The sequence below is a fragment of the Balaenoptera acutorostrata genome, chromosome 11 (assembly GCF_949987535.1).
Source record: "Balaenoptera acutorostrata chromosome 11, mBalAcu1.1, whole genome shotgun sequence".
Lineage (NCBI taxonomy): Eukaryota > Metazoa > Chordata > Mammalia > Artiodactyla > Balaenopteridae > Balaenoptera > Balaenoptera acutorostrata.
Window position 1 is genome coordinate 7,683,375 of NC_080074.1, and position 15,457 is coordinate 7,698,831.

General features: G+C 55.3%; 1 protein-coding gene across 1 annotated transcript in view; it reads right to left on the reverse strand.

Moving 5' to 3' along the window:
- Positions 1 to 192: 192 nt before the first annotated feature.
- Positions 193 to 15,457, reverse strand: part of ACO2 (aconitase 2) — a 53,301-nt gene continuing 38,036 nt past the window's right edge. The window contains exons 6-19 of the mRNA XM_007189116.2: positions 13,163 to 13,321; positions 12,788 to 12,938; positions 11,350 to 11,454; positions 9,143 to 9,234; positions 7,993 to 8,098; positions 5,927 to 6,084; positions 5,631 to 5,704; positions 4,991 to 5,102; positions 3,971 to 4,093; positions 3,577 to 3,732; positions 2,470 to 2,661; positions 1,872 to 2,004; positions 1,249 to 1,370; positions 193 to 738 (exon numbers count right to left, since the gene is read on the reverse strand). Coding sequence (XP_007189178.2) covers positions 601 to 738; positions 1,249 to 1,370; positions 1,872 to 2,004; positions 2,470 to 2,661; positions 3,577 to 3,732; positions 3,971 to 4,093; positions 4,991 to 5,102; positions 5,631 to 5,704; positions 5,927 to 6,084; positions 7,993 to 8,098; positions 9,143 to 9,234; positions 11,350 to 11,454; positions 12,788 to 12,938; positions 13,163 to 13,321 — 1,821 coding nt within the window. The 3' untranslated portion in view covers positions 193 to 600. The remainder of the gene's footprint in view (positions 739 to 1,248; positions 1,371 to 1,871; positions 2,005 to 2,469; positions 2,662 to 3,576; positions 3,733 to 3,970; positions 4,094 to 4,990; positions 5,103 to 5,630; positions 5,705 to 5,926; positions 6,085 to 7,992; positions 8,099 to 9,142; positions 9,235 to 11,349; positions 11,455 to 12,787; positions 12,939 to 13,162; positions 13,322 to 15,457) is intronic.

The following is a 15,457-nucleotide window of genomic DNA, read 5'->3' on the forward strand; positions in this document are numbered from 1 at the left end:
ACTACATTGGGGAATGTGTGGGCGTGGGGAGGGGAGGCTGCAGGCAGAAGCGGGGCGGGAAGGAAAGCGGGAAGTCTAGTGATGGGTCCGGCTGTGGCGTGGCTGTCAGCGCCCACTGACTCTGGCTGTGAAGGACCCCCCCGCCCCACAGGCTGGAGTTGGTAACAGCACAGACACCACCACTCACAAAGGAACACTCACTCAATCCGGATTCTTATTTTCCTTAGAAGAGCAAAAGGATCTTTCAAACCCTTCAGCCACCAGTGAAATGATCATGCAGGAGAAAAACTTTAGATGGGAGTCTGTCATTAAAAATAAATACAGATGCACAAAGCTGCTCAAGACGTGAATCAAACTAAAAACAGGAAGGTGGGGGGTTGATACGTTCGTTGTTTTAAGAACCTCCCCACCCCCACCTGTGGGTCACTCCATGGGCGGAGGGAAGAGAGGGCAGGAGGCCTTGCCCGCACCATCTCGGTGGTGAGCGAAGCCACAGCTGGATCGGATCAGATCCGGTTCTGGTGACGCAAAACTGCACTCGTGACACCGGAGCTGGGTCCGAGGAGCAGGACGGGCGGGCGCTGGTGGCAGAGCAGGGCTTTACTTCTGCTGCAGCTCCTTCATTCTGTTCAGAGCACTGCCGGCGCGGAACCACTCGATCTGGGTCTCGTTGAAGGTGTGGTTCAGGAGGATGGTCTCCTGGGTCCCATTGGGGTGCTTGATGATGCATTTCAGGGGCTGTGAGGAGGAGGAGGAGGAGGGAGGCAGGTGTGGGTGGACTGGCTCTTGGGAACACGGCCCTCGGTTCTGGTAGAGGGTCAGGAGAGTGGGTCACTGCTCTGGGGCCTTGGGGCCAGCAAGGTGAACCAAATCCTACGCCAGGTCTGGGCCTCGGTGGCCATGGTAAGACCTAGATGGCTTAACTCCTGGGGCCAAGAGGGTCTTGCCGGGCGTGGGCTGTTGGCCTCTGAGTGCCAAGCCTGGGCTAGTGAGTGGACAGTAGGAGGGCCTGAGCTGGCTCTACCCTCATCTCTGGGAAGGCATTTCCTTCCCTCTCTAGGGGGGGTCACCTGGATAATTTAGGGGCCCTTCTAAGAAGCTGGAACAGAGGTTCATGGGAGGAGGTGCAGGTGGGGCCAGGTGTAGAAGGAGGGGACCAAGGTGGCTGCCCCCTCCATTCCCCTCCCCTCTTCGGAGGGCCCTGGGGGAAACGCGCTGGCTGGTCCACCTCCTTCCCTGGTCCCCTACCTTGCCAGGGGCAAAGTCCTTCAGGCCCTGGATGGTCAGCTTGTCCACAGGGTGAATCTTGTTGTAGTCGGCTGGGTCAGCGAAGGTGAGGGGCAGCAGACCCTGCTTCTTCAGGTTGGTTTCTAGAAGGCAGAGGGCACACTCAGTCCATACGCGGCAGGTTCCTTTTGTGAGGAACCTCACCAACCAAGTCTAGTTAAGGCTCTGGGAGAGACACCCCTAGTCCTGCCACATGGGGACAAACCTGGGGCATCCACTACGAGGACCAAGTTGGCCGCACTCCCAGTGACGTGGGGCCCTATGCAAGTGTGCTTTGGTGCCTGTGTTTCCTGAGGCCTCTGACAATCAGAGACAATCCTTTGACCACGTGCCCTGGATTTCAACTGCTACAAGTTTGGAAGCAAGACCAGTACATGCTGGCGATGGGAAGCTGTGGGTGTTAGAATCCACACAAATCTGAAGGGGCAGAGGCTGGAGGCTGGTGATGGTGGAAAAACGAGCTGCCGACATGCCCTAGGAACGAGGCACGTGGCTCCAGGCCCCACGGGGCCACTGGCAGGTTGGGTGACCTTGGGCTGCCAGCGAGGGGAGGTGGATGGGGCTGGGATGGGGCTCCGGCTCACCATGGATCCTGGCGAAGCTCTTGGTGATGATGGCCCGGCCCCCGAGGTGGCGAGGCTCCAGTGCCGCGTGCTCCCGGCTCGAGCCCTCGCCGTAGTTCTCATCTCCGATCACCACCCACCGGATGCCATGTGCCTGTCAGGAAAGTAAGGAGCGAGTTTATGAGCGAGAGGAGGGCACTGGCCCACCTCTTGCACAGTCATCGGGCTTCTAAGGCTCACAGGTCAAGGAGCTAGAGAGTCCCCTCCTCACCTGCTCCCCAAGGACAGGTGAAGTTAGAGGTGAATCCGGCCCAAACCAGGCCCTGGGAAGACATGTGATGAGACACGGGCCCTGGCTGTCCGCGGTGGGCCTGGGAAGGTGCGACCCCCCCCCACCATCAGGGCTCAGCCTGGAGGCAGGCGTGAGTGGGGGGCACAGTGTTGGGGAGAACCCAGGGCAGTGGGGGTGACAGACATGGGACTGCCTCCGTGGCACTGGGACACTATTCGACTACAGAGCTACTGGTATGGACTCCCCCTGTCCCTGAACCACCCATCCGCCCCACGCAGCCACCAGGAGGTGCCAGAGGACCCCCATCCCTACCCCCAACCAACCCACCTTGTAGCAGCGGGCGGTGTCAGGGACGGGACCAAACTCCTGGGTGACGGCATTGCGCACGGAGTTGGCCTTGCCATTTTCGATGTTGACGGCACCGATGAGCAGATTATTGGAGATGTTGTCCAGGTGCCCACGGAACTTGAGCCAGGGGCCGGCAGCCGAGATGTGGTCAGTGGTACACTTCCCTTTGACCTGGGGTGGGTGAGCAGAGAGAACAGAGGTCGTGGCAGGGCCTGTGAGTGGCGGATGAAGGGAGAGGCCCTCTAGAGGCAGGCAGCGGGACCCGGGGATGGGGACACGAGAAGGATGTCAGGCTGTGACACAGGGTCTACAGTTTTGGCGTCACCACTCTGGCCAAGAGGGCTCAGGCAAGGCTGTCGCCCACCCCTCAGAGGGGGTAAAGGAGGCTGGACATGGAGGACACGCATGTCTGCTCACTCGCCTTTTAGACCTAGGCCCCCAGGTAGGAGATGCCCAGGCTGGAAGACCAGCTACAGATCTCATGCCAGACACAGAGAGGAGCCTAGGGATGTGTCTGGGTTCTGGCTAGTGACACTGATCAGTTTCATCTACCACATGGGCCTAATATTGGCTGTGACACTGCCTGGAAACCCCATAGTTAACAGCATAATGCACGTGTAACATGGGTCTGAGGCCTCTGGCTGTACCACAAGAGCTTGTCTGCTCAGCTCCCAAACACAGGCCATACCCCCCGATGCTCAACTGTGGGAACAGAGGAAATGACATCTTCCGGAGCTTGTCTGGTCAAGCCAGACGTGTGGAGACCTGGCTGTGCAGGGTCACATGTGCCCATCTTGCCCTCCCTGTGCTGCATTCACTACCCACACCCACTGGAGGTGGCCCTCACCAGCTGGAGCAGGATTGCTGAGGGCCTCAGACAGCAGCTGGCCAGACCCAGTTCTGCCCGGCACGGGGCAGTGGAAGAGGGAACACAGATGCCCTCACTCCTCTGCAGCCAAACCTCCCTTCCTGCCTCCACCCTAATCTTGACCGTGTCCTCCACCAGGGACCATGGGAGAATGCGTGGTTTCACGGCCCTTCCTACCAATTAAGGGAGGGTGCCCTCCCTGTCCCCACGCCGCTGACCTTGATGAGGATTTGCAGGTCCTCCAGGTCTTTGCCGTCCCACTTGTCAAAAGGCTCCAGGAGCTGCAGACGCTGGCTGGTGGGACTCACGTCCACCCGCTGCCCGCTGCTGTCCTTAGGGGGGTGCTGGTAGGTGTCCTGTCCGGGATCGAAATCCTGCAGCAGGGGACAGGGCACGTTAGGTGTCAACCCCTCAGCCCCCGTTCGGAAAGGCGCTCACGGAAGGCAAGCTCCCTCGAGCGCCAAGCCGCTCTCTCCCAGTGAACACGGCCGCTTCACTCTCACAAACAGTGAGCGTCCCTCCTGGGCAGGAAGTGTCTCAGCCGCACAGCGGCCCTGAGGCCCAGGCCGGGGCGGGCGTGCAGGACAGGTGGCAGTGGAGGTGCCTGCTCACCGCTCGGGGAAGCTCATCTGCATCTGGAGCCTCCAGCTTGAACTTCTTGCCATCCTTGCCCGTCAAGAAGTCAGTATCTGGGTTGAACTTGAGGGTGCCAGCAATGGCCAGGGCTGTGACAATCTGAAATGGAGGCGGCCAGTTTGTCAGTTAGCACCAAATTCCACTCCTGTTCCTCCACCTCAGCAGAGACCAAAACTGAGATGGAGCCCAGGAAATTTCCAGATTCTCCACAGACCACTCTTCCCCTCAGAGGCAGAAGCTGCAGGAATCTCCCTAGGACCAGGGCCGTTGGGCCCGCAGGGGACTCATGAACCCAAGGGTAATCTGGCCTCTACCACCCACACTGGGGCCTGACCTCAGAGCCCCCTCGGCCAGGGTCAGCGCTGGACCCAGAGAGGCCGGAAATGCGGCTGCAATAAAAATGTTCCTTAATGGGCACTGAAAACATGGAAAGGGCCATTTCTTCACAAAAGTATTTCTGGAACACTCATTTAAAAAACCAAGTTACGAAAGACTGGCCAAGTGCGGACAACCGCTAAGTGCCCGGAGCACGCGGCTCAGTGGCCGTTCATCGTGACAGCGCGGCCTCCCTCCCGGCTCAGGGACAGCGCGAGCACCTCCTGCGCGGCTCCGGCGCCGCCCACAGGACCCTGGGGCACAGAGCAGGGGAGTGACAGGTCAAGCCCATGTGGCTGGGTGGAGGTAGGGCTGCCTTCTGTCCCCGGTGGTGATTCTAAAGCTCCTGCTCGCGATCGCGACTGTGCTACATGAGACCTCAGACTCCTGGGACTGAGAGGAGCCAGGCAGGGGGCAGCAAGGGAGCTTGATGCCTGGGGCCGGCAACGTTTGTGGCTCTTGGTTTCTGCCCTGACAATCCCTTGCCCTGCGATGCCAAGCCTCCCTCAGCAGCCCTGCAGGGTCAGACGGCCTTCCCCAGTGCCCCTACTCCCCTGACCGGCCAGCAGCAGGGCCCCGAGAGGCCATCCCAGGTTAGGGCCGGGCCTGGCAGAGTCTCACCTCAGGGGATGTGACGAAGGCATGGGTCTCGGGGTTCGCATCATTGCGGCCCGTGAAGTTCCTGTTGTAGGAGGTGACGATGGTGTTCTTCTCCCCCTTCTTGATGTCCTTTCTGCCAGGTCAGAGGGGACAAAGTTAGGGATGTCTGGCCTTGTCACCTGGCCCATCCTGCCTAGCTCATGGCAGAGGAGGGGGAACTGGAAAGACCCTGAAAGGGTCACCTCCTCCCAGAACTCACACACACAGAGCAAGAGGGAACCTCAGGCATCACTGAGGTTTGCTTGAGACCACACGTAAGACAGAGGCCAGACCAAGGCCAGAGTTTCCTGACCCGGGCACTGCTTCCTTTCAAGAGGCTGCATCAGAGGTCACCACTGTGTGCATGACGATGAGGCCCCCCGGGCTTCTTCCTGCCACCCCAGGCCCTGTCCAGGTGGCCACTCAGTGCTGCTGGGGGCTCTTCCTCTTTACTTCCAGCCCAACTTTCCAGTCCTTCCTGGAAAAGTCTTCTAATGTGCAACAGCCCCAAAGCTAGAGGCCTTGGGCTAAGAGTTTTCACTTCCGTGACATCTCCCCTCAACATCTGGGGCTCTGTACCCCAGGACATAAAGGGCCATCCTATCAAAATCGTGCTTCTCACCTGTCCCACTGGCCAATGCAGGGGCCACAGGCATTGGCCAGGACGATGCCACCCACGTCCCTCAGGATCTGTGCCTGCAGCAGGGACAGAGGACAGGGAGTTGTCAGGGGCAGGCTGGCAGCTGATGGGAAAGGGTAGTTCAGCAGCCTGAGGGATGAAGAGCTGATGGGAACCCTGGGGCAGACCCTGGGACCTGTACCAGCCCCTGCCTGCAAGGCTGCGGTTTGTTCTGCCCTGATGCCACACTACTCAGCAGTGGGGTGGGGGAGCCAGGGGCGGGATGTGTGGGCACTCACGTAGCCGTCCCGCTCAATGGTGGCGCGGATCTGCTCAGAGCCTGGAGTGATGGTGAACTGGGACTTGCACTTGAGTCCATGAGCCAGCGCCTGTTTGGCCACAGCAGCTGAGCGCCCCATGTCCTCGTAGCTGGAGTTGGTACAGCTGCCGATCAGACCTGGTGCATCATGGGTGGTGAGGCCGGGAGTCAGGAGGAGAGAGTGACCAGAGCTCTCCACCTGACCGCAAACTATCCAGGTCTGGTCAAGAGTTCACCAACTCTGCTTCCAACAGAGACATGTTGGAAGCAAACTACCTAGCTGTCTAAGAGTAAAGGATAAGCTCCTCTTGACCCAGCCATTTAAGGGAAGAAGATGTGGCCAGTGAACACGACACTGAACACGCGTGGAAGCAGTACGAGCCTCTCTTACAGTAATACAGTCTGCACGTGTATGCACATTAGCAGGCCCACACTGAAACACTTACATGACTGCTGCTGGGGGAGGGCCTATAGGCCAATTTTCTTCTCTTATACTTTGCAGGATTCTCTGGCTTTCTAGTTGGTTTATAATCAGGGGAAAAAGAATTCTTTTTAAAAAGTCTATCATAGTGGGCTTCCCTAGTAGCACAGTGGCTAAGAATCCGCCTGCCAACGCAGGGGACACGGGTTCGAACCCTGGTCCGGGAAGATTCCATATGCCGCGAAGCAACTAAGCCCATGCGCCACAACTACTGAGCCTGCGCTCTAGAGCCCGTGAGCCACAACTACTGAAGCCCGCATACCACAGCTACTAAGGCCTGCGTGCCTAGAGCCCGTGCTCCGCAATAAGAGAAGCCACTGCAATGAGAAGCCCACGCACCGCAACGAAGAGTAGCCCCTGCTCGCCGCAACTAGAGAAAGCCCACACGCAGCAACAAAGACCCAACACAGCCAAATAAGTAAATTAATTAAATAAATAAATTAGAAAAAAGAAAGTCTATCGCAGTTATTCAAAAAGTCAATAAAGACTGGATGACATCACACTGTCTACAGACAGTCTCTCTCACCAGCTCAGCAATTTATTTTCTAATTTTAAGCTACCAAAGATTTGTTTTTATTCACTTCAACTCATAAGGCTGAACACACTGTACAGCACTTCATGCCAGGCACCATCGAAAGCTCTTGCCACACATTAACTCATCCCACTTCCCAGCAATTTTAACGGGTAAGTACAGTATCACCCTCGTTTTACACCTGGGGAACTGAGGCACAGGAGGTGAAGTGATTTGCTCACAGTCACCCAGCTATGAAGTGGCAGAGTCAGATTCATACCCAGGCCACCTGGGTTCATGTGCTTCACAGCTACACTGAACTGTGACAACAGAGATACCATGCCAGTGTGTCCGTATATGTAAAGCATGTAAAGTAAAATCAGTCGTCATGGTTGGTAAGAGGAAGTGTTTGTAAAACAGAAAATTACACACATCAGTATGTGCATGTACACAGAAATACAGTATTCCTGTCAAAGAGCTTCTAGAGCTGGTTCTGGCTGAGGGTGGAGATTAGGGGTGTTTTAAAATTCTTATTTGTCAATATTCTCTACACTGATATATATTTCTTTTCTTTTTTTTTTTTGAAGATTTTCTTTTTTTCTATTTTTTTTTTTTTAGGTTCCATATATATGTGTTAGCATACGGTATTTGTTTTTCTCTTTCTGACTTACTTCACTCTGTATGACAGACTCTATGAAGATTTTCTTCATGTGAACCATTTTTGAAGTCTTTACTGAATTTGTTACAATATTGCTTCTGTTTTATGTTTTGTTTTTTTTGGCCGCAAGACATGTGGGATCTTAGCTCCCCAACCAGGGATCGAACCCGCACCCTCTGCACTGGAAGGTGAAGTCTTAACCACTGGACCACCAGGAAATCCCTCTATTTCTTTTATACCAAGAAAAAGTAATTTCTTTAAAAAGCCATAAGAAAAAAAACAACTACTTCAGAAAGTGCCTGGTCCATTCAGGAAGGGCCCCGCGGTAAGCACAGGCGACAGCCCACAGCCCTGGGTGGACCGCTGGCCCTGAGGCGGGGGGCGGGGGTGGCTCACCTACTCGGATGTCCAGGGGCCACCCCTCCTTCTCTGCCACACTGCCCACTTCTGCCACAGGGTGAGCCAGGTCGGGGGTGAAGGGCCCATTGATGTGCGGCTTCAGCTGAGGAAGAAAAGGCACGGGGAGGGAACCCAGCTTGGCGCGTGGACAGCCTTTCTTCAGAGGCGGCCTCGCTCCCGCTCACCAAGTCACGGTGGGCCTGGGAGGCCAACTACTGTTCTCACGGCTCAAACCTCAACCCAGGAAACGCCCGAGCAACAGGCACCGTATGTGCCCCAGCTCCTGAGATCTCTCCAAGCCCGCAAGGCTCGTCATCTCCAGCCTGCAGACGGCAGAGCGCCTGCCTTGCCCAAGGTCACATAGCTCGGCGATAGCAGAGGCATGGGATGAATCAAGGTTGCCAGCTTCCTAAGCCCGTTACCTCCCATACTACGGTGCTTCTGGAATCTTAAGGCCAGATGCTTTACATGTGACGATACTTATCAATCAACGTGAAGCACTTAACCAAGTGCCTGGCACATAGTAAGCACTCAATAAATGTCAGCAACTGTTATTACATGGATTAGCTCATTCAGTTCCCATGACTGCCTCAGGTTTCACACACCATGAAGTGAGGCCCACAGTGCTTGAGTAACTTGCCCAAGGTCACAGGCTTAAGCGGCAGAGTCAAGATGTGAACTCATGCAGGTTGGCTTCAGGGCCTAAACCCTCGGCCGCTGTGCTCTGCTGCTTCTCCTCCTCCAGACCGCCCTTTCTCTGGCCTTCCAAACACCACCCTGGCCTGCAGGTCTCAGGGTGCCAGGCTCAGGCTTGGGAATCTTGGGCTTTGCCCTCTGAACTCTCACAACTCTAGGGCAAAATCCTGGCTTCTCCTAAAGCTGAGATGGGGGCCAACTGAACGTTTCTGAATCACCAGCCATAGCCACCTCCACTCTCCCCTTGGCCATACAGCCTTCCTGCTGCCCCTCCCACCCCACTGATTCAGTCAGCAGTTTGCAGGGACACTGGGGAACCAAAAGTCCAAGAGCCCTGCTGGGTGTGCAGCCAGGGACCTGCTCTGGCTCTCCCCAGGGCCCACCAGAAGTCCCCAGACGGGGCCTGAACCCCCCACCCTCAGAAACTCCTGGAACCAACTCCCTTCCTCACCTCGCTGAGGTTAATTTCAATCAGTTGGTCATAATGGCAGCCAGGGTCAGGTACCAAGTGATCCTTGAATTCATCAGCAAGGTTGGCAATGTCTGAAATCAACGAGGGAGACTGAAGCATGTAAAACAGAAATTGGCCATGAGACTCCATCCATCCATCCATCCACCTGCCCATCTATCCATCCATCCATGCATCCATCCATCCATCTGAACCCCAGTTACCAGGCACCTGTGTCAAACATCCATCCATCCATCCATCCGTATGAACCACAGTTACCAGGCACCTGTGTCAAACATCCATCCATCCATCCATCCGTATGAACCACAGTTACCAGGCACCTGTGTCAAACATCCATCCATCCATCCATGCGTATGAACCCCAGTTACCAGGCACCTGTCAAACATCCATCCATCCATCCGTATGAACCCCAGTTACCAGGCACCTGTCAAACATCCATCCATCCATCCGTATGAACCCCAGTTACCAGGCACCTGTCAAACATCCATCCATCCATCCATATGAACCCCAGTTACCAGGCACCTGTCAAACATCCATCCATCCATCCATCCATCCGTATGAACCACAGTTACCAGGCACCTGTCAAACATCCATCCATCCATCCATCCGTATGAACCACAGTTACCAGGCACCTGTCAAACATCCATCCATCCATCCATCCGTATGAACCACAGTTACCAGGCACCTGTCAAACATCCATCCATCCATCCGTATGAACCCCAGTTACCAGGCACCTGTCAAACATCCATCCATCCATCCGTATGAACCCCAGTTACCAGGCACCTGTCAAACATCCATCCATCCATCCGTATGAACCCCAGTTACCAGGCACCTGTCAAACATCCATCCATCCATCCATATGAACCCCAGTTACCAGGCACCTGTCAAACATCCATCCATCCATCCATCCATCCATCCGTATGAACCACAGTTACCAGGCACCTGTCAAACATCCATCCATCCATCCATATGAACCCCAGTTACCAGGCACCTGTCAAACATCCATCCATCCATCCGTATGAACCAGTTACCAGGCACCTGTCAAACATCCATCCATCCATCCATCCGTATGAACCACAGTTACCAGGCACCTGTCAAACATCCATCCATCCATCCATCCGTATGAACCACAGTTACCAGGCACCTGTCAAACATCCATCCATCCATCCATCCGTATGAACCACAGTTACCAGGCACCTGTCAAACATCCATCCATCCATCCATCCGTATGAACCACAGTTACCAGGCACCTGTCAAACATCCATCCATCCATCCATCCGTATGAACCACAGTTACCAGGCACCTGTCAAACATCCATCCATCCATCCATCCATTCGTACGAACCACAGTTACCAGGCACCTGTCAAACACCGGGCCCTGGACACTGACTGGGCAAACAAAGGAACAAAACAAACAGCACAGGACACAGTTCCTGCCCTCGAGGAGCTCACGTCTAGCGAAGGAGCTATCAGTGAGCCGGAAGTCACACCATAATACAACAGAGGCACGCAGGAACACGGGGACACAGGGGAGATGTAGTGACTGAGGCTCAGAGGCAGGGAAGGCTTCCTGGAGATGAGAAGCACTGAGTTTTTAAAGAAGGAGAAGTTACTTAATAATAAAAGCGAGGGAAGGGCCTTTCAGGTAGGACTCTGTGTGTGGAGAGCTTGGGAACAAAGTGACAAACTCCCCCCAAGGCCCTTGGCCTCTGGCTCCACCAATCACCCTCGCTCACCTCCCTTCAGAGGCTCCAACAATTCCTCCCCCAGGACCCATTTCCAACTCTGGGTTTCAAAGAAGCCAAGCTAGAACCTCAGGGAAGTTGCTGAGGGAGGCCTACAAAGTGGTTCTTGTTCCAGACGTTTTTTTCCTCCTCCCCCTGCTAGGGCAGGAATTACAAACAGAAGCAGATCCATGTCATTTCCAGAGCCTCCCACAGAGGGCACCAAGGACCAGGCCAAGAAGAACCGGAATTCAGACACCCTTTCAGGGGAACTAAATTCCAATCCTGAGGCAGGGATATCTCACACTTAGATGCCAGACCCACTGAGAAGCTGATGAGAGCTACAGACACCCCACTCAGGAACAGTAACACACATAACCTCTCACAGACCGTCAGGGGCTTCTAAGAGCCTCTGAAGCCAGTCCGGAGACACCAGGCTTAGGACTTAGGATGCCCGCTGGCTCACCTGCCCGGCCTGTCTTGCTCAGGTACTTCTTCATCCTGTGGTTGTAAGGAAACACCGAAGTGGTGGCCCCAATTTCTGCACCCATGTTGCAGATTGTCGCCATGCCTGTAGAGAAACAGAGCCCGCAGGGCTGGCTGTGCAGCTAGGCGAGGGTCCCCCACACCTGCTAGAGGTGCACACACATCTTCACACTGGGGAGCTGGCATCATTTCTTCCCTCGCTCTCACTGCCCCTGTGGCCCAGGGTTAAAATGAGGCCCAGTGAAGAGAGGCCACGGGGCCAGAGCTGTGTCCTGACTCTCAGGGTGGCGGCTGGGTAGAGTGAAGGGGACACAGGATTCAACTCATACAAGCCAAGTTCCAGCTCTGGGCCTGGCTGTCCCGCTCAGCAGACTAGACAGCCCCCATGGAATGAACGCTGACCTGGCCAGACCACCCAGTTGTTGCTGTGTCCATTTGCAGGTGAGGGAACTGGCTCAGAGAGGCCCAAGGTCATGCCACAGAGCAAATGCGGCGTGGCCTGCAGGTCTCGGTCTGACTGCCCGGTGTGCAGGCCTGCACTCTTTCAGCTACAACACGGTGGAAATGTTTCTGGGCCCGCGGTTTTCCAGCAATAAGACTGGAATGACGTCCACTGCCTGGACCACAGACCGCCCACAGAACTGGAGACGCTACAGATGCCCTGACTGCTATCAGGACTCCAGCCTCATGGGGTTGCTGGGACATGGGTCTGGGCTTGATGCCAACTTCCTCACTGAGCTGTCCAACAGCAGTAAGGGCTACTTAGAAGAGTGAGCCCCGCATCACAGGAGGGACACAAGGGCCAGCTGAACGGTAGCTCTGGGGGCTGCTGTGGAGCTGAGGCAGGCCCCTAGGGAAGTCTGGACTGAACCATCTCTAAGGTTCATCCAAGTCTACCTGGATTTCCGAGGGCCCAGGCACTGGGGCCAGATCACCAGGAGTGATGAGTAGGAAGGGGCTGGCTCCCACCTGGTCTTGAAGACTAGCAGGTGACGGTCTCTAATCCAAAGGAAGAGAGTGAGGTTCCAACTCCAGCCAAGGGAAGATGTGAGAATGCGGCTGCTTTGAGACAGAAGCCCTGGCTCTGATTCCCCTTCCCACCACCACCTCCACCCTCTGTAGGTTCTTCTGGATCACCCAAGGCAGCCCAGGGCCACAGCCAAGTTGGCTCAGCCCCTAACTCTGTGTGGCCACAGGGAAGTTACCTGCCGTCCTTGAGGGGCCCCAGTCTCCCGTTTAATGAGGGACCTGGACTAGACAATGAGGTCTCCCCTCGACCTCTAAGTGTCCATCCCAAGTCCCCAAATTGACTGGACAGATCCCCAGGGGAAGGCCATTCACTGCTTCTATGGCTCAACTACAGGCCCCAGTGGGCCCAGCACAGGCTGAGAGCCATGTCACATGGCCACCTTCCTCACCAGTGCAGGAGACGGAGTCTACGCCAGGCCCGTGGTACTCCACAATTGCGCCCGTGCCACCTTTTACTGTAAGGATACCCGCCACCTTTAGGATCACATCTTTGGGTGAGGTCCAACCGGAGAGCGAGCCTGTCAGCTTCACACCAATCACCTGAATAGGTGGGGCAAGAAAGCAGTTACAGGCCTGTGTATCATGTGCCATGTTCCAACCAGGAATCTACCTGCTGGAATTCAGCTTATTTATCCCTGCCTCCTTCCCAAAGAGATCTGAGCCTGACCTATTCTCTCATCCCTTTCGGGTCCCACATCTCCCATTCACCCCCACCAACCACCCCTCTGCTGTCCCCCCGAAATGAGCCCTTCCCTACCCCTCACCTTGGGGCACTTCAGCTCCCAGGGGATCCCAGCCATGACGTCCACTGCATCAGCGCCCCCAACTCCAATGCAGATGCCCCCCAGGCCACCACCATTGGGGGTGTGGGAATCAGTGCCAATCAGAAGAACCCCAGGGTATGCATAGTTTTCCAGAATGATCTGAAAAAGAATCCAAGATCTTAAGCTTAAAAGCCCTCAGGCGAGAATGGAGGTAGGGCTCCAAAGGGGTCTGCAAAACTGCCCCCTACCGACACTGGGCCACTGGGCCATTCCCAGGCACCCCTCCAGGATGGGGCCTCTCCAGTGTGGCCTGGACGAGCCAGAGACCTGGGAGACCGGCGGCCTGGGCTCACAAACTGCTCTGACAGTTCCTGACTGTATGACTTGGGCTTGTCAGTGCCTCTCTGCACCTCAGTTTCCTCATTTGTTAATAACGGCCACACCACCTTGACCCCAGGATTGCGGCGAGAACCAGATGAACTGGGTACAAGAGTGTGTCGTGTGACAGGCCTGAGGACAAGTGCTGAGCCCTGAAAGGCGCTCCCCTACAACACCCCTGCCTCACGTGGTGGACACGTGGAACGTGCTTATCTGGCTTCTCAACAGGACGGACAATCTCATGGCCTGGCTCCAGCACCCGCGAGGAAGTACCGGGCATCCTACGGGAGCGCAGGCCAGGCGTTTTTCCACCACTGAACTAAAAAGAAGTATAGACAACGCCTCCCTAGCCTCAGCGGCCTGGAGGTGGCTCTGAGAACAGCAGCGACTTGCTTAAGGAAGAGGATGACCTGCCGCGTTACCTCTCCGAGTTCAGTGTTGCCTTCGTCGAGGCACTCCTCCTAGCTGGGAGCTAGAAGCTGGCGGTGAGCATTTCCCCCCAGGATATTTAAAGGAGCTACGGGGGCAGCTACCCCAGTGCAGCCCCGCCCACCATCCTGACAGCTGAGGTGCTGGACACGCTGAGGCTGCAGCGGGGCTGCTTGAGGAAACTGCGGCCAAAGGGCCACGCCTGGGTCTGCAGTCTGCCCCACCACCTCCCAGTAGTCACTTCACCCCTCCAAGCCTCAGTTTCCCATCTGTAAAGAGTAGCTGGTAACAGTGCCCCCCTCACGGGATCACTGTGAGCACTCGATAGGAACATGTCCGTCAAGCTGTAATAATGCCGGAGAGAGGCATTATTTTTATGTATTATTTTGCAGCAAGATCCTTCACCTGAGGTTCTGTTGCTCACTGTCAGAAGCAGTTATGGCCCAACACACACACAGGGATGTTGGGGAGGATAAATGAGATCAGAGATGCGAAAAGCTCTATGAACTGTCAGGACTGACGGAATGGTGGGTAGTCTCCCCAGAATATTACAGAAACCCCAGGGCCTCCGCCTCAGGCTAGGCATCTGCTCAGCACACTCAGCAAGGGTGGAGGGGTCTTGCCTCTTGGGAACACAGAAAGTTAGAAGACTTGGTTCCTTCTCCAGAAATGAGGCAGCTGGCTGGGAGAAGAGGCCAACACAAAAGAAATCCCTAACAAAAAACAACTGTTGGAGAGAACGCCGTTTAACTGCTTCATTTCTCCAGGCCTCCTTTCCTCAGCCACATACAAAGATTTAAAACTAGTTAATCTCTAAAGCTCCTCAAGGTTGTAAAAGTCTGATCCATGAAGAGCAGACACACAGAATTCAGTGTGGTCACACCATGTAGACTGTCAGTGTGGTCCACGTCCAGAAGGGAGTGGTCAGTGCAGACCCGAGGACTGCAGAACGCATCACAAAGAAGCTGGTTGTGACAGTGACCTCAGTGGTCGGCTGCATACGGTTAGGCAGACGGGGATGTGGTGGAGAAGTGTATTTTTAGGCTGGACTAACATCTAGAACATAAAACTAGAAATTCAGCCATCTATCTGCATGACACACGTACACTGAGGACCTATTCTATACTGACCTGGCGCCAGGCCCAGAGCTAGAGAGGAATAAATAAGCCATAGACCCTGTCCCCACAGGGCACACTCAGCACACACTGTGGCCATAATGTGAAGGGTCCCCCACAGGATCACAAGATCCCCAATGCTGGGCACCGGAGGGCCAGGACTTCACAGAGGTGACCAGAAAGCAGAACTGTGGAGGAGGAAGGGTCTGCCAGGGGACTCAAGGCAGAGGGAAAGGGATTAAGGTTTAATCTGGACATGGCAGATTAAAGCTGCCTACTGTCAAGGGGGAGAGGAAAGAAAAGTTGCACAGAGATCACATGATTCCTGGGAACTTTCTTTTTAAAGAAATATATCAGGCTGTACACTTAGCTG